At 45.0% G+C, this 22,734-nt stretch overlaps 1 protein-coding gene across 2 annotated transcripts in view; it reads left to right on the forward strand.

Annotated features, from left to right (window-relative positions):
* The first annotated feature begins 914 nt into the window (after window positions 1–914).
* Window positions 915–22,734, forward strand: part of mlec (malectin) — a 58,119-nt gene continuing 36,299 nt past the window's right edge. The window contains exons 1-3 of one of the 2 annotated variants that reach the window (XM_072497396.1): window positions 1,258–1,405; window positions 7,470–7,562; window positions 9,498–9,676. In XM_072497396.1, the coding sequence (XP_072353497.1) occupies window positions 9,512–9,676 (165 nt within the window). In that variant the 5' untranslated portion in view covers window positions 1,258–1,405; window positions 7,470–7,562; window positions 9,498–9,511. Of the gene's footprint in view, window positions 1,406–7,469; window positions 7,563–9,497; window positions 9,677–22,734 lie in introns of both variants that reach the window. The other variant, XM_072497386.1, reaches the window with a different exon arrangement.

The following is a 22,734-nucleotide window of genomic DNA, read 5'->3' on the forward strand; positions in this document are numbered from 1 at the left end:
CCTGCGCCTGGGAGACATTGCGGTGGCGCCGTTTAGCACTCGCTTCCACAAACACGGACCAGGTGTAACGGCACTTGATGGGGAGGGGTTTCTCCCAAGTGATTGGAGGCCCCTGGGTGGTTGGGCTCCGGGCAGGGTGGCACCCCAATGCCAAATGAAGGTAAGTGTGGGCCTTGATGGAGCGTTCCTTGCAAAGCCCTCCCCCCCAAAAAAAATTGTCCCGATTAATAGTGGGGTCATTCTCGGCGCTGCAGATACTGCCGGACCTGTTGACTCTTTCCTGTTTTCTGCGGGCATCCGCAGTATTTAATTTGTACTCTGACAACTTCCCAGTGATTTCACAATGTGACCCCATTGACTGGGTGACAGTGCAATAGCCCATTTGTTGCAGAGTTGTGCCGCTGAGTCAATCCAGCCAGCACCTGTATCTATTGGGCGGCACTTGTAGCCAATCCCGCCCAGCGCCCGCCTTTCATTCATTCGCTCCCGTTCCCACATCACACCGCGACAAGTGTGCGTTGGACCGCTCTGATTGGCGAGCCGCGATCGTCTCATTTCAGGCTGAAAGGGGGAGATACTGCACCGCATTTCACTCATCAAGCTCTGAATGCAACATCACGGAGCGGCAACAACAGCAGAGACGCACAATACATGGATGCTCCTTCGACATTCGAATCAAGTCATCTTTGGTGGAACAAGTTCTAAGAAAAGCGTGCGCTTAAATACTATCCACCCCTCCCCATCATCCACCAATGGAGCCGGTCTACCTACTTCCGCATTCGGTTGGCACTTGCCACCTGAACAAGCTCGCGCCCCCTGCGCAACCCAACTTGACTAGCTGAGGACCCGCCTCCGCGGCGGGCGATTGGTCGCTCCTTCCCGGCGAACCAGCGACGCTCCGGAATTACGCGGCCGATTGGTGAACGGCCCTGTCAATCACCCCGACCCCGGCTCCCATCAGGTTAGGTTGAGCCTGGCCTGCCCGCCCTCCTCCTTCCCCAAGCGCTGTGCAGAGCGAGAGTGAGGGAGGGGGGGAATTTATTTTAACCTCCGAGGCGGGGAGGAGGGCTTCGCATCTTTTATTTTCTAAACCAGCGGGGATAAATGTGCAGTTTTGTTTAGTTGCTGTTTGAGGCGAGGGTGGGTTTCACATTTGGATGGTGGCGGAGGCCGCGCGGCCCAGCCTGTGGAGCCAGTGAGTGGGAGATGTGGAGAGAGGAGCCGCGCTCCGGCAGCCCGCTCTGGCTCCTGCTGGCGGCCTTGCTGACGGCCCGCTGCTGCAGCGGCGCTGCCGGCGGCCAGGGCGACAAGGTGATCTGGGCCATCAACGCCGGCGGGGAGGCTCACACCGACATCCACGGCATCCACTTCAAGAGGGACCCGCTGGAAGGCAAGATAGGCAGGGGTAAGCCGGGGGGTCAAATATTTAACTGTGTTTATTTGCTGATCTTCAGTACATGTGTTTCATTGACTTCAGTCACTGCAACAAATGCTGTGGACTTTGTGTCAGGGCCCGAGCTGGGAATTTGCAAGAATTAGAAAAAATATAACCCCCCCCCCCCCCATACCAAATTGCTTTGGACAAAGTGAGAGGGGGGGGGGCAGTAACTTACTTACTTCTTTCTCACCGATTGCTGGAGCACATGTAAGAATTAGTTGGTTGTCTTAACTGTGATGTTAATCCGAAGGCTCATGGATGTTCTGCTTTTACCCCCCCCCCCCCCCCCCCCCCAAGTGTGATCAAGTTACCAGAGGATACCACATTTTTAACAAAAGTTCCGGATTCCACCCTACTTTATTGAGCTTGATCAATGTTATTGTCTTGAGCAGTGGCAGAATCATGGTTCTCATGGACTCAGAATCCCTACAGTGCAAAAAGTCCATTCAGCCCATCGAGTCTGCACCGACTGTCAGAAGGAGCACTGTCCCCATGTCCACTCCCCTGCCCATCCCAATCTATCCCTATAAGCTATCCTGTACATCCCTGGACACTAAGGGACAATTTATCATGGCCAATCCACCTAATATGCACATCTTTGCACTGGGAGGAAGCCCAAGCACCCGGATGAAACGCATGCACACACGGGGGATTGTGCAAACTCCACGAAGGCTGTCGCCCAAGGTTGAAATCAAGCCCGTGTCCCTTAAGCTGTGAGGCAGCAGTACGAGCCACCGTGTCACCCCATTGTGTCTGTGCTGACCATCAGCACCTATTTATTCTCACATAGCAGCTATATAAGAAGCCCTTGAGGTGCATCTGACTTGATCTGGGATTGCTTGACGCTGCAGCAACATGCAGGGTAAAATGTTTCATCAGAGAAAAGTGAAATATCGGCTTATTATCTTAAATCTATTATGAAACATTTCCACACTAATTGTTCTGTAGTGTGCCTTTCCCTTCTAGTGAAGCATGGCATTCCTGAATGGAATGTCAGCAGGTAATTTGTTCCCACACCTGTGGTATTTTACCACCTGCCAATGAGCATTGTGTAAGAGCAGCGGATTAACTTCTCTTTGGATCCAATTTTCTTTCTTCCTCATGAGGAATCGCATCTCCATGTAGTGCAAGCCAGGAACTTGGCAGTGAGCATTTATGATGTGAACTTGGGACTCCATGCTTCACAGTGCAATAGTACATTATTGTGTGTTTGTTTGGACCTGAATCTATAATTGCAAATCTTCATAGATTGCTGGTTATTTGAACTTGATCTAGACCCTAAATTCAACAAAAGGCTAGTGCAAACCATCACTTTACTGGTATTAACGTATCTCATTCATGGTGTTACCATGTTTGACCTTCAACTTGTTTGGAGGGCACGAGGGAGAGACCTGGCTCCAGGTATTGGTCAGTGCAATGCCAAATGGCTGGAGTGTGTGTGAATTTTATAGTGATAACAGAATCAGTTTTGGCTCTTGAGTAGCTTGCAACATTCACTGTCCAGGCTGATGCAGAAAAATTGGATGCTTGAGTGAGTCAGTTGCACCTGTGAATCTGTACTCGGTATGAGTTAACACCATGTGGGCCAGCATTGGAGGAAAATAAGCTGCTTATTTTTGATTCCGTTGTTAATTACAAATACCAACATGCAAAATGTGAGCATGATTTGGCCCCTCGAGCATGCCTGCAATTCAATAAGATTATGGCAGATTTGATTGTGTTTCGATTTCCATCTGGAATGTTGGCAAATTATAACGTTAGAAGAAAAGGGAAGGCAGACTTGCCTTCTAGCACCTTTCACAACCACAGGGCATCCAAAGATGCTTAACAGATAATCAATTTCTTCTGAAGTCTAGTTAGTGTTGTAATATAGATATAATGTGTGTTAGATCAGGGAGAGGAAATGCCTTTTTATTTAATTTTGCTGAGCAAATGGAGCAGATAAAATGTTTGTCAAACAACACATCTCTACTGCAACATCTTTGAATGAGGGTAACCTGAAGAATTTCATAGGGGTGAGATTGTGCTGTGAAGAGACACTGTATGAAAGACTTCATTATTTGGATATTAATGGAGTAATGCATTTGTTCACTGTCTTTGTATGAGCTTTATGTCACTGTTATAATTCACATAGACTTCTCGCCATCTCACATGATGGCCAAAGAGAAAAGATGGATACTTCATTAACAATTCCATCTGTTTGCACGTTGAAGTTTGCAGTCGTAAACGTGACTTTTGAAGAGAGTAATTGCTGCAGAAAATAAAACTTTTAAATGTTGATGCAAGTGTTTGACCCAAGGCATATCCAAATAAAATGTGTATTTGACTTAACTGCTCTCTTTTTTTTTTTTTCCCTCTACTTTCGTAACCACTTTATTTGTGGCTGTTGATATAGTTTTTCTGGACAAACCTGTGTCTGCTTAGCTTGAAGTTAACATGATGACAGCAGATTTTTCATTGAGGGTATGGAGCATGTTCTATTTTCGTTTGGACTATCCTTCCTTGAAATGCGATCATGATCCTTTAACACAGTTAATTTGGAATGGCCTAAAATATTTGTCGCTAATAAAGAAATAATACTTTCTTTTAAACATAGCAGTGTGGAATCGCATCCCAGGGGGGCTGAATTGCTGCGGCTGTTGCTTTTTAGCCAGGCTCCTGTTGGAGATGTCCTTGATAGAATCTAACCTAGTTATTTTTGTGTGTTTGAGCTATTCAGGGCATTAAGAGTGTGTCGATTATCTGTTAGTTTTTTCCACAAAACCTCATCTATTTTTGTGAGGGAGAGGCAGTGTGAGGGATGTTAGCACTAGATAAAGCAGCAGTTTTCCACCTTGGGTAATGAGTGTCCCAATCAAATGCTCTTAGATTGGATCTGGCAATTTAGCTGAAGAAGAAAGATCCATCTGCTCTGCTTGCCCTCAATCTCAAAAGATTCCCAATTAGTTTGCTTGTGTGACATTTCCCATTTACCGCAACAACCATCTTGAAGAGAAATTGCTAATCTGGGCACTTGTGTTGAAGGCCTGTGCCCATTATGAGCTTTGTTGAGACTGACCCAAACTCATTTCCCATTATATTCCTTGAGCGGAGGATATATTTATCCCATCATCGACAATGGATTTGAACCCAAGTCCTAGAGGTGCCAGGAGTGTTTCACTGTGCAACCCAGTATCTCTGTCCGTATTTAAACATTTGATCCGACAAGTACAGGTAGCCGATATTTGTCACCTACATTATACTTGGATCAAGTCAGGAACGCAACTACATGTCAAACCTGTTCAGTGAGTATATGATTAGATCACCCTTGTTGCTGAACAATAATACGTTTTTTATAGCTCTTTGAAAATAAATATAACTCAAAAGAGGATACATCATTTGAAATTCGGTTGTATAGAGCTGGAGCTTTTTTTTGATCAGAACATTTTTACTTTTAAAATTCCGTGCCTTGTATTGAAAATACTGCATTGAGTAGACAACCCTCCGATACATCAAAATGTATTGAATATTGCTTGATAAGTACCAATTATTATTAGTACAATAAAGAGTATGCTTATCCCCTGTAAAAATAATCTGTAATATCTCATATATTATCTCTTAATATATCTATGATATCTTGCCAGTTCAAATCATATTGTTCAATTCCAGGAATCTACTATCCCATTAATGAAATTAAAAGCCATTGTCACAAATTTGGCTGTCTAGTTCTGGAAATATTATCTTGAAAGCCCACCTAATGGTTCACTGATAAAGGTGCCACACTGTCTGAACCAGGCAGACTTTAATCCCAGTTTAAGACCCAGATTCAATCTTGGTGTGTAAATTAATTGATTTTTCTTTTTGGCTGGTGCTACGATTGGTTACAGAGCAGTTGGATTAACAACTGGAGAAATTAGACAGGGTTCCCAGTACTGCTAGAAAAGCATGTCTGTTGGGCTACGGCAAGAATTAGACCCTGCAACACCTCTTGGGCAAATATCCTCCGACTTTCACTATCAGTTCAATGTTGACCACTTAGGCTGTGGGTGATGTCTTGTACCTCACCGATGAAATTTATCTGTCCTATGAACCCCTGGAAGATGTGACAAATTTAAAGTTTAGGTAAAACCTGATGCAGCTAATTGCAACACCGTGTTATTGCCTCTGTGATCTCTGTCTTTTACAGATGAGGGAGTAAAAATCTGGATTAGTGACGTATCAGGCAATAATTAATTTATATGATACACGAGTTTGGATTTTCAAATTTAACTTCTCTAAAATTTATGTTTAATGTAATACATTGTATAAAGTTCTAGAAGTAACTTAAATGGATGTTGGTCCCATGTTTTCTTTATATCATTACTCTGTGGGTGGATATTGAACTTTGCAAAAACGCCACTAATGTTGTAAAATGCATCTTGTATTAGAGTTTTAATTAATCGCACCAAATTGTTCCCACCACAATTGTGTCAGACCTAAAAATCAGGAGTTCCTGACCAATTGCAGGGTGTTTTCCCACTGGTTCAGTGACTAACATTTCTCATATCCACCATTATTTTCTCTGGCAAGTAGATTGGTAACCAGATGTTGCAGATTGAAAATAATTGACAAAAAAAAACTGTTGGAGAGATTATGAAAATTTGTTTTCATGTAGTGTTGTGTAATCATCTAGAATGCACACTTGAAAGGGTGATGGAGCTGGTTCCACAGGACCTTCCAAAAGGTAATTGTACATGTGTTTGAGGAGGATTCATTTGCAAAGTTATGGGGGGGAAACTGGGCTGTGGAATTAAATTCTACTGCTCTTTCAAAAGAGCTGGCACAAGCATGATGGGCCGCATGGCCTCCTTTGCTGTATGATTACAATAAATCCTAGTGAAAAGGCAATTAAATGGAGCTATGTAAGAGATGTGTTTATTGCGCTTTTTTGAGATCAGTAGCAAAGAACTTAGCAGTTGATAGCCTATAATCCTATCTCCGATGCCTTGTTGGTTACTAGTTAAGTATGGCACACTGATTTTTGAATTGTCTACACAGTCACACTGAAAACATTACAATATATTGATTTCACATCATTTTGTGTGTATTTGCAGACTTGTCCTTTGAACCTTATTTGTATGAAAATTATACACTTAATTCATGCATTGAAGCACACTCGAAAAATAACCTTCCAATTTCTCAGATAACACAAGTTAAAAACCATGCATATTTTTAAATCCTCTTTTCAATATTATATTCCAAAAAATGCTTGGTGTTATGCAATACAATCCCATAATATCTGAAATGTGAACAACACCAAGATATGTGACGTTCAAAAACTTTCTCCACGGTTTAGAAGTTAATGGGCCTGAATGGACTTCATTGTAGAACACTTAGCTCTCTCCTTGTTTCATAGCAAAATATTCTTCCATCATTGTGTCAGACTTTTCAGAACAGCATGGCCGGCTTGGTGGTTCCCATCATGTTGATTGTTGGACATTTGAGTGTATTTTACTTTGTTCTCACAGGCGGTGTAGTCTTCAGTATTTGCATATTAATGCTCCATATTTTCTGGGGGGTTGTCTTTATAAATATAAACACAAGTTAACCTATTTTTATATAAATAAAAGCTTTGTTTTTTTTATTTATTCGTTCATGAGATGTGGGCATTGCTGGTCAGGCCAACATTTATTTATTGGCATCCCTAATTATCTTTGTGAAAGTGGTGGTGAGCTGCCTTCTTGAACCGCTGCCATAAAATTGTTGGGGAGTTGGCAATTATAGTTGTGAAAATCAAGCTGTCTTTGCACACTAAGAACTCATTGAAGGATGAGTTGGGCAATTGTGATGGGTGCACAAGTTGGCTAATGGTTTAGTAAGTTAACTCTGAAAGGTGTATCCAGTAGTTTATCTTCAGTGGAATATTAAGTGTGCAGGAAGCTTATTAAATTTAATCATTTTGGTAGAAGCTCTAGGTCTGCAATGAATATTTGGGTATTCAAATATTCATGTGTTTGAGGAAATACTTCAATAACATTGCCTCTGAATGTTTTGTCTCTTGGCTTTGATCCAGACCCGGCTCCACATAAATTCTGTAGAGGATACACATCGGGGACGAGTGGTTTACCGAAAGTGGAGTGGCGCCGGTTGCACAGGCATGACTGAGGTATGGCGGCTGCAACACGAGTGGTTTATTTTCTGTAAACCACATTGTCCCCAGTGTGTATTCTGTTTATGCAACATGTACAGTGCACGCTTATATAGCCAGTGAATGTTTATTTGGTATTTGAACTTGAATGTATATTAGAATGGATTAAAGCAGGCTCAGTTACTTTTCTTCTCCTCAATTCCTGAAGGCACTGACTAATACTAGGATATTATTCCATACGTACCCTCTGGGTACCTGATCCAAGTGGTTATTGTTCATATGCAAGCTCTGACCGTGAAGGGTAGATTCTCCTGTTTTCTGCCTGGGCCCGTTGAATTATTTCTGAGTGGCAGAAAACTGGGGGGAGCCGATTCAATCTAAATCCATTACTTGAATGGATGTAAAGTGAGATGCGCTGAGAACAGGCATGCAATCCCTCCCATCTGATTTATCTGTCTGCTCAGGTGATCCAATACACCCAGACACTGGGAAACTATACTTTTCCCAGTGACTGCCTCATCACAGATCAGCAACACTTGAAATTTACATCTGGACCCTTAAAGAAAGATAGCTACTGTGACAATTCAGGTTGCACACTGCAGTGAGAACCTTAAGCAGATACCTAAAAATGGCAACCAGCCAAACATTTGGGTTCCGTCAATGGCAACATTGGTGGCAGCTTCAACCAGTACCTTACACAAAACACGTGGCATATAAAATGTTGACTTGCACTCCATTGTTCTTCATTTGTAAGTATTTGGTTGTGATAAACAAACTTCTATAACATTGAGAGGACGCAGGATTGCTCTGGTGTTTCACAAAGCACTATAACTTTAATATTTGCAAACCATTTGCTTCTAAATTATACATTGAGGAGGGTATTTTCCTTGTCTCGCCTTTACACTGATTTTGTTTTTTATTGCTGTGGAAAAACATTGTTCTTGTGGCATATTTTATTTCCATGCATTTGACAGGGTTTCAGTTTTTTCCTGTTTCTTCAAACTGGATTTGGAACAATTGCCCGAAAAGCAAAATATGATGCTGCTTTTTCTGTTGGAAGATGTATGTATAGTACCAGCCTTGGCTTGGTGACAGCATGCTCTCCTCTGAACTAAATGGTTGTGGGTTCGAGTCTTGCTCCAGAAATTTGAGCACACAATCAATGCTCACACTTCCATATTGCCTTATTTGGGGGGGAGGGGTAGAATGTCCCATTGCACCATTCGAAGAAATGCACCATGGTGTCCTAGCTACTTCCTCTTAATCAGCATCACTGAAAGATTATCTGATTGTCATCTCGCTTTGTGTGCAAATTTGCTGCTCTTGCGTTTTCTACATTACAACAGTTTAAAAACTGACTCAATTGGCTACAAAAGGCTGGAGATCCTGAAATCTTGAAAGGCACTAGAAAAGCAAGCAATTTCTTTGACCATGCCTACTATTGGTTGTGTAATTGTGTTGATTTGCAACCTCTCTTAGATTTGCTTATTTAATTAGATGACTTATAACTCCAGTTCATATCTGCAGGAAGAGGAAATCGACGCCTCAAGCAGCTGCTTAGAACATAGAACATACAGTGCAGAAGGAGGCCATTCGGCCCATCAAGTCTGCACCAACCCACTTACGCCCTCTCTTCCACCCTATCCCCGTAACCCAATAGCCCCTCCTAACCTTTTTGGTCACTGAGGGCAATTTATCATGACCAATCCACCTAACCTGCACATCTTTGGACTGTGGGAGGAAACCGGAGCACCCGGAGGAAACCCACGCAGACACTGGGAGAACGTGCAGACTCCGCACAGACAATGACCCAGTGGGGAATCGAACTTGGGACCCTGGCCCTGTGAAGCCCCAGTGCTAGCCACTGCTTAGCAGGTAGTAAGCTAAAACCTTGTGAATATTTTCCTGAACTTAATGTAACTTGCTGCATTTTCTTCTCTTTCTGTTTTCAAGCATCGGACTATGGAATGAGGTTGCCTATTTTTCGGTCAGTGCCTGAGGATCAAGTATTGTATCAAACTGAACGATACAATGAAGAAACCTTTGGATATGATATCCCAATTAAAGAGGAAGGCGACTATGTGTTGGTTCTGAAGTTTGCTGAAGTATATTTTGCTCAGTCTCAACAGAAGGTACTTTTAATTTATTTATTTTAGATGGGGGAGACATTTTGATGTCCTGCTCACAAGTTTCAAAATAGTTTTTTTTTAGAAAAAGGTATTCCAATGCTAAAATGAACAGGGCATACACTCTTCAGCCTAGCTTTTTCCATTAAAGATTGTGGATGCATATTGTGTGGCGTCAGTGGCAACCTTTAGGTGCCTGATCTAAGCGACTGCTCTTAATGTGGGAGCCAAGACCACTGATAACGTGTAAATTACTCAACCATTTGGTGGTTTCACTACTAAGCCTGATCTTCAACTGCCATCTATTCATTCATCAGCAAGAGTCGCTGCACAGTGATGAGAGCTACAGCAGCTGACTATTCCTCAAATGCTGGCAAGATATTTAAGATGGGGAATTGCATTGTAAAATGAGATTTGTGCATTGTACCTTGATCAAGCTTTTTATGAGATGGTTTGAAACTTGATTATGCACTGCTATGTAAAATAGATAATGACATGGCTGTTCACTGCAGAGGTAGTTTGAGTTGTGAGCCTGCATCCAAAAGGAGGCAGTGCAACATTCAGTTGTGTGTGACCTTTGCAGCTTGCAGAAAAGAAGACCTTCAGTCCGTAGTCTGAGCCGGTTCTTGAACTGAGTTACCAGTTGTCGTCCCCTTTGTTGTACAGCTCATCTTTTGCAGACATTAAAGTAGAATTCAATTGTGCCAAATTAATTTTAAAAATTGCTCCTGTGTAACAAAGTTGCAGAATGGTGATCGACATAGCCATTTGAAAGTCAAAATAAAACTTTGTATAATAGAATCAGTATGTGTAGCAAACACTTGGGTCAAGCAGCATCTGCACAGAGAGAGAAACCGAATTAAGATTTCAGGTCAAAATTTTCATAAGGTAAAACTTAATAGAAGTGGCGTTTCGGGCATTTTTAATTGAGCAGTTGTAGCGTGTGCAGCATTACTCCTATTAATTTTCTCCTTGGGCATCTTTCTTGTGTAGGAAACTAACTTTCTGTATTTACTTTGCTGAAGTCAGCACCCTCCACCACAAAATTCTTACACCCTCACCCTCCTGTGTCTACAATTCTTTCAGGTCTCTGGTACGGGGGGGGCGGGGGGGTGCATTTCCACCTTGTAGTGCAGCTGAAGCAGGAATTTCTGCAAGTCCTCTGTCAACTCTCCAGTCTTGTAATGCAAGAGTGTCTTTGTTGTTCAGTAGCAGCAGGAGTTAATGTCTTATTCAGACTGTATAAAATTAAATCTGGTTGGCTTTTTTGGCTCACTGCGACATTGAAGAGAAACTGCTGGCAAATGGGAGGTTCAAATCCTAAAATTCCAGACTTCCAGTCTATTGATCACATTTTGCAGATCAAAGGGTCTTCATCAGAGCGATTTATGCCTTTTTGATTGTCACTCAATGAAAAAGATATGTTATTCTCGTGTCTTTTTAAGGAATGCTGGATGAGAGCAGCCACCCAGCATTAATTTGATTTCTATACGACATTGCTCAGCAGTGATTGAAATTTATGAAGCTTTAAACCAATACTCACTTCCTAAAATGCCATTTCAATATTTATTTCTGAGTAATCTTGGGTTATCTATCCATAGGCATTAATAAGTTGTGGCTTATGCAACATTTCAAACAGTACATTAAATTCACATTTTGTCATTTCTGGCAAAATCGTGGAGTAACAGTTTTGTTGCAGACACACCATTTGAATTATTGAAATAGATGACAAAGATTGTGGTCAGCAACCAGTTTTAAAATTTATTTAATTAAACCGAGTTTGCGGCTCAAGATTTATTTTTGTGACCTAATGTGAGCCATCTGTAACAGATTTCAAGCAGAAGCTCCTCTTTTGTAAGAGGCTTGTCTGTAGTGAACCAGTGTAGTATTGTCACCTTTTTAAAACCAGGTCCTTCCAGCAGCGTTGGCACTTCGGAAAAGTTAGAGTCGGCAGTGCTTTTAATAAATTTTTACAAAGAAAACGTGACTCCCTGGAGGTGCTATGAAAATGAGAAGTTCCATAACCCCAATGTCAAAGGGCTAACGTGAGCAGTTGGGAGTGTTTATGGTGTCTCTCTAGCCTGGGGTTGCTGCCAGCTTAGTGAGGCACGTGCATTGAGAACTTGTGATGCTAATTGCTATGATACCTGACACAAAAGCAGCTTTAATTCAGTCAGATTTTACCTTCCAAACAGGCCAGTACTTTACCCCAGTGTTGTCAGTGGAAAGATCTCTGCAGGCACAGCCCCAGTTTGCAAGGTGTTAATTTTGATTGCATGACTAATTTTTTTTTACATTGGCTTCATTCCAAATTTCACAAGCTCACCTCTGTATTTTTCTGAAAAACAGGTGACAGTACTTTTAATAGATTTAAAGAAAGATAACTCTTTGGAGGTGCTACTTCAAAATAAAAGTTGAGTATCCACTAGGACTTTCAAATGGCTAACATTTGTAAAACATTTGAGTACACAATTTTTTCCCCCAATTTGAGGGGCAATTAGCGTGGCCAATCCACATAACCTGCACATCTTTGAGTTGTGGGGGATAATTTGCAAACTCCACTTAGACAGTGACCCGGGTCTGGGATCGAACCCGGGTCCTCAGCGCCGTAGGCAGCTGTGCTAACCACTGCACCACCGTGCCGCCCTCCAAATGGCTGCATAAGCAGTTGCTCTAATCGTAATGCAACTATGTTACCAACAAACCTGTGACACAGAACTTGGTTTTATAGTGCTGCTGGTTTTGATGCTATTGCCAGTCAACCAGTCCCACCATGTTAAAGCAGAAGATGAGCGCTCTGCACTGTAGGGATTCTATGATTTAGGATTGAGATGAGGAGAAACTTCACTGACGGTGTAACTTGTGGAATTCTCCACCACTGAAGGCTGTGAGGCCAAGCCTCAGTGTCTAAAGGCATCAAGGGACATGGGGCGAGCTTGCGACTATGGCATTGATATAGAGGATCGGCCATGATATTGAATGGCGGAGCAGGCTCTAATGGCCAAATGATCGGTTCCTCTTATTTTCTATGTTTTTATGTCTGTCTTACATATGATGTACACTGGTTTAGCACAGTGGGCTAAACATATGATGTAGGGGCTGGTTTAGCGCAGTGGGCTAAACAGCTGGCTTGTAATGCAGAACAATGCCAGCAGCGCGGGTTCAATTCCCGTACCAGACGCCAGAATGTGGTGACTAGGGGCTTTTCACAGTAACTTCATTGAAGCCTACTTGTGACAATAAGTTATTATTATTATTATTATTATTATTATTATTATTATACAGACATCACAATTCAATACATGTTATGTTTTGCTTGTGATCATTTTTTTTAAGAAACAATTTTATTGAGGTATTTTTTGGTATTGTAAACAGTTACAGATAACAGAAATGTGCAAACATCAATATAAAACCAATACTTCAATCAAACCATACTGCACATGCCCGCTCCTCTCCCCAGACCTACCCGCCTATTTATCCCTCCTACTCTACTCAAATCCCTCCCAGTACCCCCTAAGCTTAGGACATGCCCAAAACATGTGAACATGGTTCGCAGGTCCTCCCGCGCATCTAGCGCACTTGTCCTCTACCCCAAAGAATTTGCTCATCCGAGCTACAGTCATGTGGGCCCGGTGAACGACCTTAAATTGAAACAGATTGAGCCTGGCACATGTTGCGGTCAAGTTTATCCTACTCTGAGCTTCCGCCCACAGCCCGTCCTCCATCTCCCCGCCAAACTCCTCCCATTTGAGTTTCAGTTCCTCCGTCTGGGACTCTTCCCCCACAGGCAAAAACTGCCCACAAAACATACACCACAAGGCATTTTTAAAGCAATAAACAGTCGACCTGCAGTCCAGGCACTGTAGGCGTCCTTTCAACCAGTAATTCACGGACCCTAGCTTGCGTCCGTGGGTCCTTTTTTCGAGACCAGCCCCTGATCCCTCACAAAGTCCATTGCTTCTTCAGGCTCGGAGAAGTAGTGGTGTTGGCCCTGATGCGTAACCCAAAGACTGGCCAGGAAGAGCAGACCAAACTTCACGTGCTTTATGAACAACACCTCCTTAACTTGTTTAAAGGCTGCACGCCGCCTGGCCACCTCCTGGCTTAGGTCCTGGTAAATGCGAAGGAGACTGTTATTCCACATGCTGCTCTTAGTGCTCTTTGCCCACTGCAGCACCCGCTCCTTATCCACAAACCTGTGTAACCTAATCACTATCGGACGGGGGGGTCTGTGTGCCCCCTCCAGCTCCGGCTGTCGCGGACAGGCTTCAGCCCCCATCAGCTGCATCAACAGGTCCGCCATGAACGCTATGGCATCAGCTCCCTCCGCCCCCTCCGGGAGGCTGATGATCCTCAGATTTTGTCTACGGGCTCTATTTTCCAGCTCCTCTACTCTGTCCAGCAGTTTTCTCTGTCTCTCCTTCAACCCGTCGACTTCTAGTGCAGCAATCGTCTGCGCATCCACCTGCTCCTCCACCGCCTCCCCCAGCACCTTAACTTTTTCATCCTGGGCATCCAGTCTCTGGTTCAGCTGATCCACTGCCTTTTGAAGTGGGTCCAAGTTATCCCGCTTCAACGACTCAAAACTGCTCTTTATCACCTGCAGCATGTTTTCCAGCGCCTGCTGGATCACCAGCTCCGCCATCTTTGCTCCCGGGTCAGCTTCCCCTGCACCTTGCCTTTGTCCCTTCCTCTCCCATTTGCGCTGCTTTCTGCTCTCCTGCAGTTCCATGCAGCTCTGCTCGCTCCTTAGCCCCCCGTGGCCGTCCTTTCAGCGCTCCACAGCCCTGCAAAATCGGGGAACCGGGTCCTCCAATCCCGCCGGAGTGAGAGCCCCCGAATGTGCGTATCACTCACTCATTGCCGCCACCGGAAGTCCCTTTTGCGATCATTAATAAGAGAGTTTGTCTGTATTTGTCTTAACTTTGTGAGGGCAAATAGGGATCGTACGGTATTAAATTGTCTGGTGCATATAAGCAATCAAGCAGCTTTTTTCAGAATTACCAGTTTATAATGCAAATCCAGAATCACCAAATTATTACAGCACAGAAGGAGGCTGTTCACCTCATCGTATCTGCACCATGAACTCCAAGAGGAAATCACTTTTGTGCCTCACGAGCGAACTACCAGCGAATCTGTCAGGACGAATGTTGTGAAAGAAGGTTTTGTTCCCCATTCATCCAGAATCTGCAAGTACAGGAAGACTATCTTTGGTGTTTCATCTGGCAATTCACCTAATGGCATCCTCCTCTCTCTCTTTCTCTCTTCTCCCCCCCATAACCCTGCACATTCTTCTTTTTCCGACCGTCTAATTCTCTTTTTGAGTGGCTTGAGATTAAACCTGTCTCTGAAACCTACTTGGGGAGTGTATTCCAGACCTTGCTGTGTGAAAATTGTCTTGCAGAATCTTTACTGAGTTTGTGAAAAATTTGTCATCCTCATCCATTTTGTGCACTCTGGGCCATAATCCGGCTATGTGATGCCTTGCTGAGTAGACTAACCCACCAGCATTTATTGTCTCACTTAACACATGAAGAGCGCCATTAGCGTGAGGCAGATAATGGGTAGCTGGGACTTCTGGAATGGTATTGGTACTGGAGCACTTCTAAGAGAGGAGAGAGAGAAAATATGGGGTGCGTGTGGAGAATATGTAGCCACCTGTATAATTTTATTTCTCGCACCGTAAAGAATTATAGTTAATGTTTCAAGACAATGACCGTTTTATCTGAATGATCTGATGAACAGTCGCTGGCCTGAAACATTAACTGTTTCTCCGTAGCTACTGAATATTTCCGGCATCTTCTACATTTTAATTTCCTGCGTCCACGGTATTTAGCTTTTGTCATTTTTTAGGTCTCCTTGTTGGTCACTTACTCTGACTGTACTCCTGCTCCCTGCATGATTCTCTTCTAAAGGGCCTCGCTACCTTTTTCCCCTGGGACAGCACGGTAGCATTGTGGATAGCACAATTGCTTCACAGCTCCAGGGTCCCAGGTTTGATTCCGGCTTGGGTCACTGTCTGTGCGGAGTCTGCACATCCTCCCCGTGTGTGCGTGGGTTTCCTCCGGGTGCTCCGGTTTCCTCACACAGTCCAAAGATGTGCAGGTTAGGTGGATTGGCCATGATAAATTGCCCTTCGTGTCCAAAATTGCCCTTCGTGTTGGGTGGGGTTACTGGGTTATGGGGATAGGGTGGAGGTGTTGACCTTGGGTAGGGTGCTCTTTCCAAGAGCCGGTGCAGACTCGAAGGGCCGAATGGCCTCCTTCTGCACTGTAAATTCTATGATAAAGAGTCTTGAGATGTTTTCTACAGAAATCCCAATTTACTAAGAACTTCTGATCTTCAGTTTGTTTCCTTCGCACTTAGCTGCACCATTCAGGCATAGTCTGCCATTTGCTCCCTGAGCCTTCTACCACTCGCTACCTTTCCCCTGGGTCCCAGCCTGCCTTTTGCACCCTCTATTCCAGCAACCTGCCTTCCTCTTCACCCAAGATTCTTGGCAGGTGAAAGTTTTTCCAGAAAAACTTTAAAATGTGGGGGATCGCAAAATTGGCTCTGTGATGCTTTGTTTTGGTGTTTAGATGCTTTCTGATGCAAAGTTGAGTATTCCGTATCACTTCCCCTACTTGTCCTCACCACCTTCCTCCCCGGCTGCCTCCGGGGGGTTTCCTGATCTCATTGCTGCTGGAAAAGAAAAGTAGTCATTCACTTCCACACAGCAGCACAAGGCAATATGCTCCAGGCTTCACGTAAACCTTTTAACAGCTTCTTATGAAGGGGCACTAAGAGTTATGAGAGTACTTTGCCATACTGGCATTCCTGTCCAAGAGTAAAGTACAGCATGAAGAGAAAAGGAGCGTTAAGAAGCAAGCCGAAATGAGACGAGTCATTTTATTGAGGCATTGTTACTGTGCATGTTATACTTTCTGGCTGGTTTTGTGCCTTACTGGATTGTTTTATCAATTGCCTTTGTTGGATGGGCTTGTGTCTAAATATGCTACTTATTTTTAAATAAATTAACGCTTTCATGAATATGTTTTCGTGCATGACAGTTGTTACTCTTGAGTTTGAAATACTTGTGGCTTGTGTTAATTCCCTATTGAGTAACTGCTTCCTTTAGCAAGTGGCCAGCAGACTGTTCTGCTCACAAATTTAAATACTTCCAGATGTTACCAAGTTTTTAAAAAAAAAAGTGACAATCTCAAATCTCACTTTCTCTGGTGTGCAAATGCTTGATTTAAAATTATTCGAGAGCTGAACTGTATTTTTGCTCAATCATAGACACATAACTTATTAATTTCTATATGGTATCATTTCGTGTTTTGTCAGCACAGCTGCCACATGGAGCCAGTTCTGTATTGAGTCTTTTAGTGAAGTGTAGCCTGATTAGAATCTCTCAACTACTTGCATCATAATCTATTGACGAAGGTTGATTATCGCCAAAGATTCAGTTCGAAGATACTAAAACTAATTAAGATTCAAATACTTGGTTTTGAAGAAATTTAAAGTAAATGTGCCATTGTATCCTTTTTGCTTCTGTATAATTATAAGTCTTGTAAATATAAATGTAAATAAATGACTAATTTTAGCCTGAATTTATATTATCTGATAGAATGCTGCTTTCACACGTAATGTGATGGGACTGTATATTGAGCAGCCAGTGTATGAAAAATCTGAAGATAACTGTTGATATTACTTTTATCACAGCACACAATGTTTCAACATAAAAGATGTACATGGAAATTACAATTTACATTGCTGTGCGTGGGAATTTGCTGTGCGTGTATAGAATGTAGCATTTCCTACAATACAACAGCGACTGCACTTCTAAAGTACTTCATTGGCTGTAAAATGCTATGAGACATCCAGTTGTTGTAAAGGGTGCTATTTAAATATATAAGTCGTCTTTTCAGTCTGCAGTGTTAAAATGAAATGAGGGGAAAATCTCAACAACATTTATGGACTCTTCTATTTTTAAGTCATTAGGAAAAATGAGGCTGCTTAACAGTTTCATTTTCCCATCCTATAGATAGCACTATTTGCTATGCTTTAACTATTTTCAGTCCCAACCATCAGGCATTCCTGTGCCAACTCAAGTGTTTTATTGGAGCGAAGCCCTCTGCATATACATGGCTTGAGTACTTGGTGACTTATCAGACTTGGTGTTCAGGAGACTCGAATCTTTCCCAAGGAAAAGATTTTGGGCTATGGAATTTTTTCACATCTAATCTGCATATCTGCAATAATATTTATTAGTGTCACAGATAGGCTTACATTAACACTGCAGTGAAGTTACTGTAAAAATCCCCTAGTCTCCACACTCCGGCACCTGTTCGGGTACACTGAGAATTCAGAATGTCCAAATCACCTAAAAAGCACGTCTTGTGGGACAAAATCAGAACACCCGGAGAAAACCCACACAGACACGGGGAGAACGTGCAGACTCCGCACAGACAGTGGCCCAAGCCGGGAATCAAACCTGGGTCTCTGGCTCTGTGAAGCAACTGTGCCACCCCAATGCTTGCATTAACAGTTCAATGTCCCAGTTTTGTCTTGAACGTTTTCTCTGGTTCAGCAGCAGTCATCATTTTTCATAATTTCTGTGCTTCCCTGGTTGTGCGAAAGAACACACTTAAGTCTGAATATAGACTCACTTCCTCTTCTAGGAAAGCTTTCTTAGCTAAACTAGTTCAGACTTTCAAAACACAGATTTTTGCTGCTGTCAAATCTTGACTTGAGAGACTCTTGAGGATATCCCTTTCCTTAAGTCTGAGATGAGGGATTTGGCCTAATGAGCTATCGATCAGTGTTTCTATTCTGGCTGCTTAGCATTTTGATGCGAGAGTAGAAAACTCTTTGCGTTTTCCTAGCTAAACCCTGTTGTGCGAATGGAATGAAACAACGCCTCGAATCCTGGTGTCTTTTCACAGAGGCCCAAAACAATTAATCTTTTGAATAACTAATTAAAACTTAACCAGGTTCCAGACTGCTAATTTATTGTTGTGATAAAATGCTGAATCCAATATTAGTGGAATATTGTCGGGCATAAAATTCAGTTCAGGCAAAATTGAAATTACCATAGTGAAACTGCTGAAAGATGATATCAGTGGAAAGCAGCCATTACTGATTCCAGGGGCGCGATTCTCCGACCCCCCCCCCCCCCCCCCAACCGGGTCGGAGAATCGCCGGGGGCTGGTGTGAATCCCGCCCCCACCGGGGGCGGGAATTGCACCGCTCGGTGGAAATGGCGCCGGCCGGCGGGCCCACCCCCGGCGATTCTCCGGTCCGCGATGGGCTGAAGTCCCACTGCTGTCAACCCACGCCTACCGGCGTGGATTGAACCACCTTTCGAACGGCGGGACAAGGCTCCGGGGTCCTGGGGGGGGGGGGGGGGGGGGGGGGGCGCGCGGGGCGATCTGGCCCCGGGGGGTGCCCCGGCCCCGGGGGGTGCCCCCACAGTGGCCTGGCCCGTGATCAGAGCCCACCGATCCGTGGGCAGGCCTGTGCCGTGGGGGCACTCTTTTCCTTCCGCCTTCGCCATGGTCTTCACTGAGGCAGAAGAGACCCCCTCCACTGCGCATGCGCGGGGATGCCGTGAGCGGCCGCTGACACTCGAGCGCACGTGTCGCACGGCAAAGTCATTTCCATGCCAGCTGGCGGGGCGCCAAAGGGCTTTCCAACCGGCGGGACGGAAATCACTCCAGCGTGGGCCTAGCCCCTCAAGGTGAGGGCTCGGACCCTCAAGATGTGGAGAATTCCGCACCTATGGAGCGGCGCGATGCCGGACTTATTCGCACCGGTCGGCGGACATCGCGCCGATTGCGGAGAATCCCACCCCTGATGTCGGACTGCATCGCAGCCTTATGATCCAGTATTCTGGTAGCTCATAGACTTCATTTTTGAAGGACGCAACCTGCTATATTTTAGGTTTATCCAAAATCTTTATGTATTCTTGAAGGATGGACTACCGTTCCCATAAAATGCCTACCGTTTAAATCTTTGCTGTGTTCGGGTTGATGCGTCCATCGTAACCCTGTAGGGCAGTAAATCACTGGGAAGACACAAATGTTTGGGAAATTGGGGAAATAAAAAGTGATGTCTTGAGGAGTGTACAGATTTCAGAGAAGGAGGTGCTGGAGGTATTAAAGCGCATCAAGATAGGTAAATCCCCAGGACCTGAAGAAATGTATCCCAAGATGTTGTGGGAGGCTAAGGAGGAAATTGCCAGCCCCCTAGCTGAGATATTGAATAATCGACAGCCACAGGAGAGGTGCCTCAATATTGGAGGCTAGCAAATGTTGTGCCCTTGTTTAGGAAGGTTGTAGGGATAAGCCTGGGAACTATAGACCGGTGAGCTTTACTTCTGTAGTGGGTAAGTTGTTGGAAGGTATTCTGAGGGACAGTATCTACAGGCATTTAGACAGGCAAAGGCTATTAGGGAAAGTCAGCATGGCTTTGTAAGGGGAAAGTCATGTCTCAAGAATTTGATTTGAATTTTTTGAAGGGATAACCAATAAGATAGATGAGGGCAGTGCGGTCGACGTTGTCTACATGGACTTTAGTAAGGCCTTTGACAAGGTACCGCATGGTTGGCAGTTGCAAAAGGTTAAATCTCACGGAATCCAGGGTGAGTAAGACTACGCATGGAATACTGTGTTCAGTTCTGGTCACCCTATTATAGAAGGGATATTGTTAAACTAGAAAGAGTGCCATGATGTGGAGATGCTGGCGTTGGACTGGGGTGGGCACAGTAAAACAACACCAGGTTAAATTCCAACAGGTTTGTTTTAAATAACTAGCTTTCGGAGCACAGCTCCTTCATCAGGTGAATCACTGTCAACTTTATCACCTGACAAAATATTCCTTTCACAAAAGTCAACCCTGAGCTCCAGCCATTTCTTAAAAATGTAACTAAAGTCACCATAATCCCAGATGACCTCCTAGACCAACTACGGTTCCCGAGGGTGGAGGAGCAAGAGGTGGCGGGTTTGGGGCACCAATCGGGTTGGAGGAGCTGAGTAAGGGTTTGGGGAGCATGTAGGCGGGGAAGGCCCCGGGGCCGGATGGGTTCCCGGTGGAGTTCTACAGAAAGTATGTGGACATGTTGGCCCCGCTACTAGTGAGGACCTTTAATGAGGCAAGAGAGGAGGGGACCCTGCCCCCGACAATGTCGGAGGCGACAATTTACTTGATTCTGAAGCGAGACAAGGACCCACTGCAATGTGGATCGTACAGGCCGATTTCGCTCCTTAATGTGGACGCTAAGTTATTGGCAAAAGTGCTGGCCACGAGGATTGAGGACTGTGTCCCGCGGGTGATTCATGAGGACCAGACAGGATTCGTAAAGGGCAGGCAATTAAATACTAATGTGCTGTGGCTCTTAAACGTGATAATGATGCCATCGGAGGAGGGAGAGGCGGAGATAGTGGCAGCTATGGACGCTGAAAAGGCCTTTGACCGAGTAGAGTGGGAGTACCTCTGGGAGGTGTTGCGTAGGTTTGGGTTCAGGGGAGGGTTTATTAGCTGGGTTAAGCTCCTTTACAGCGCCCCGGGGCCAGTGTGGTGACGAACCGGCGGAGGTCCGAGTACTTTCGGCTGTACCGAGGAACGAGCCAGGGGTGCCCCCTGTCCCCCCTGATGTTTGCATTGGCGATCGAACCCTTGGCCATATCACTGAGGGAGTCTAATGAATGGAAGGGAGTGGTCCGCGGGGGAGAAGAGCATCGGGTGTCGCAATAAGCGGATGACCTGCTGCTGTACGTGGCGGACCCAATGGAGGGGATGGTGGAGGTCATGCAGACTCTAAGGGAGTTTGGGGAGTTCTCGGGCTATAAGCTCAATGTAGGGAAGAGTGAACTATTTGTACTACAGGCAGGGGACCAAGACAGAGGGATAGGGGACCTACTGCTGGGGAGGGCGGAGGGGAGCTTTCGGTATCTGGGGATCCAGATAGCCAGGAGTTGGGGGGCCCTACACAAATTGAATCTGACGAGATTGGTGGACCAAATGGAGGTGGACTTCAAAAGATGGGACATGTTGCCGCTCTCGTTGGCGGGTAGAGTGCAGTCGGTCAAAATGGTGGTCCTTCCGAGGTTTTTGTTTGTGTTTCAGTGCCTTCCCATCGTGATCACCAAGGGCTTTTTTAAGAGAGTAGGTAGGAGTATTATGGGGTTTGTGTGGGCGAATAAGACCCCGAGGGTAAGGAGAGGGTTCCTGGAACGCAGTAGGGACTGAGGAGGGCTGGCGCTGCCAAACCTAGGGAGCTACTACTGGGCACAAATGTGGCGATGATCCGCAAGTGGGTTATGGAGGGAGAGGGGGCGGCATGGAAGAGGATGGAGATGGCGTCCTGTAAAGGAACGAGCTTGGGGGCGTTGGTGACGGCACCGCTGCTGCTCTCGCCATCAAAGTATACCACGAGCCCGGTGGTGTTGGCAACGTTAAGGATCTGGGGCCAGTGGAGACGGCACAGGGGTGCAGTGGGAGCCTCTGTGTGGTCCCCGATCAGAGGTAACCACCGGTTTGTCCCGGGGCTGGCATCGGGCGGGGATTAGAAGAATGGGGGACCTGTTCATTGACGGGACATTTGCGAGCCATGGGGCACTGCAGGAGAAGTTCGAGTTACCCCCGGGAAATGCCTTTAGATATATGCAGGTGAGGGCTTTTGTGAGGCGACAGGTCGGGGAATTCCCGTTGCTCCCGGCACAAGAAATTCAAGACAGGGTGATCTCGGGTGTATGGGTCGGGGAGGGCAAGGTTTCGGCAATACACCAAGAGATGAAAGAAGAGGGGGATGCCCTAGCAGAAGAGTAAATGGGAGGAGGAGTTGGGGGAGGAGATAGAGGAAGGTTTGTGGGCTGATGCCCTGGGTAGTGTTAATTCCTCCTCATGTGCCAGGCTCAGCCTGATACAATTTAAGGTGGTTCACAGAGCGCACTTGACGGGGGCGAGGTTGAGTAGGTTCTTTGTGGTAGAGGACAGATGTGGAAGGTGTTCAGGGAGTCCGGCGAACCATGTCCATATATTTTGGTCATGCCCGGCACTGGAGGGGTTCTGGAGAGGAG

The sequence above is a fragment of the Scyliorhinus torazame genome, chromosome 1 (assembly GCF_047496885.1).
Source record: "Scyliorhinus torazame isolate Kashiwa2021f chromosome 1, sScyTor2.1, whole genome shotgun sequence".
Lineage (NCBI taxonomy): Eukaryota > Metazoa > Chordata > Chondrichthyes > Carcharhiniformes > Scyliorhinidae > Scyliorhinus > Scyliorhinus torazame.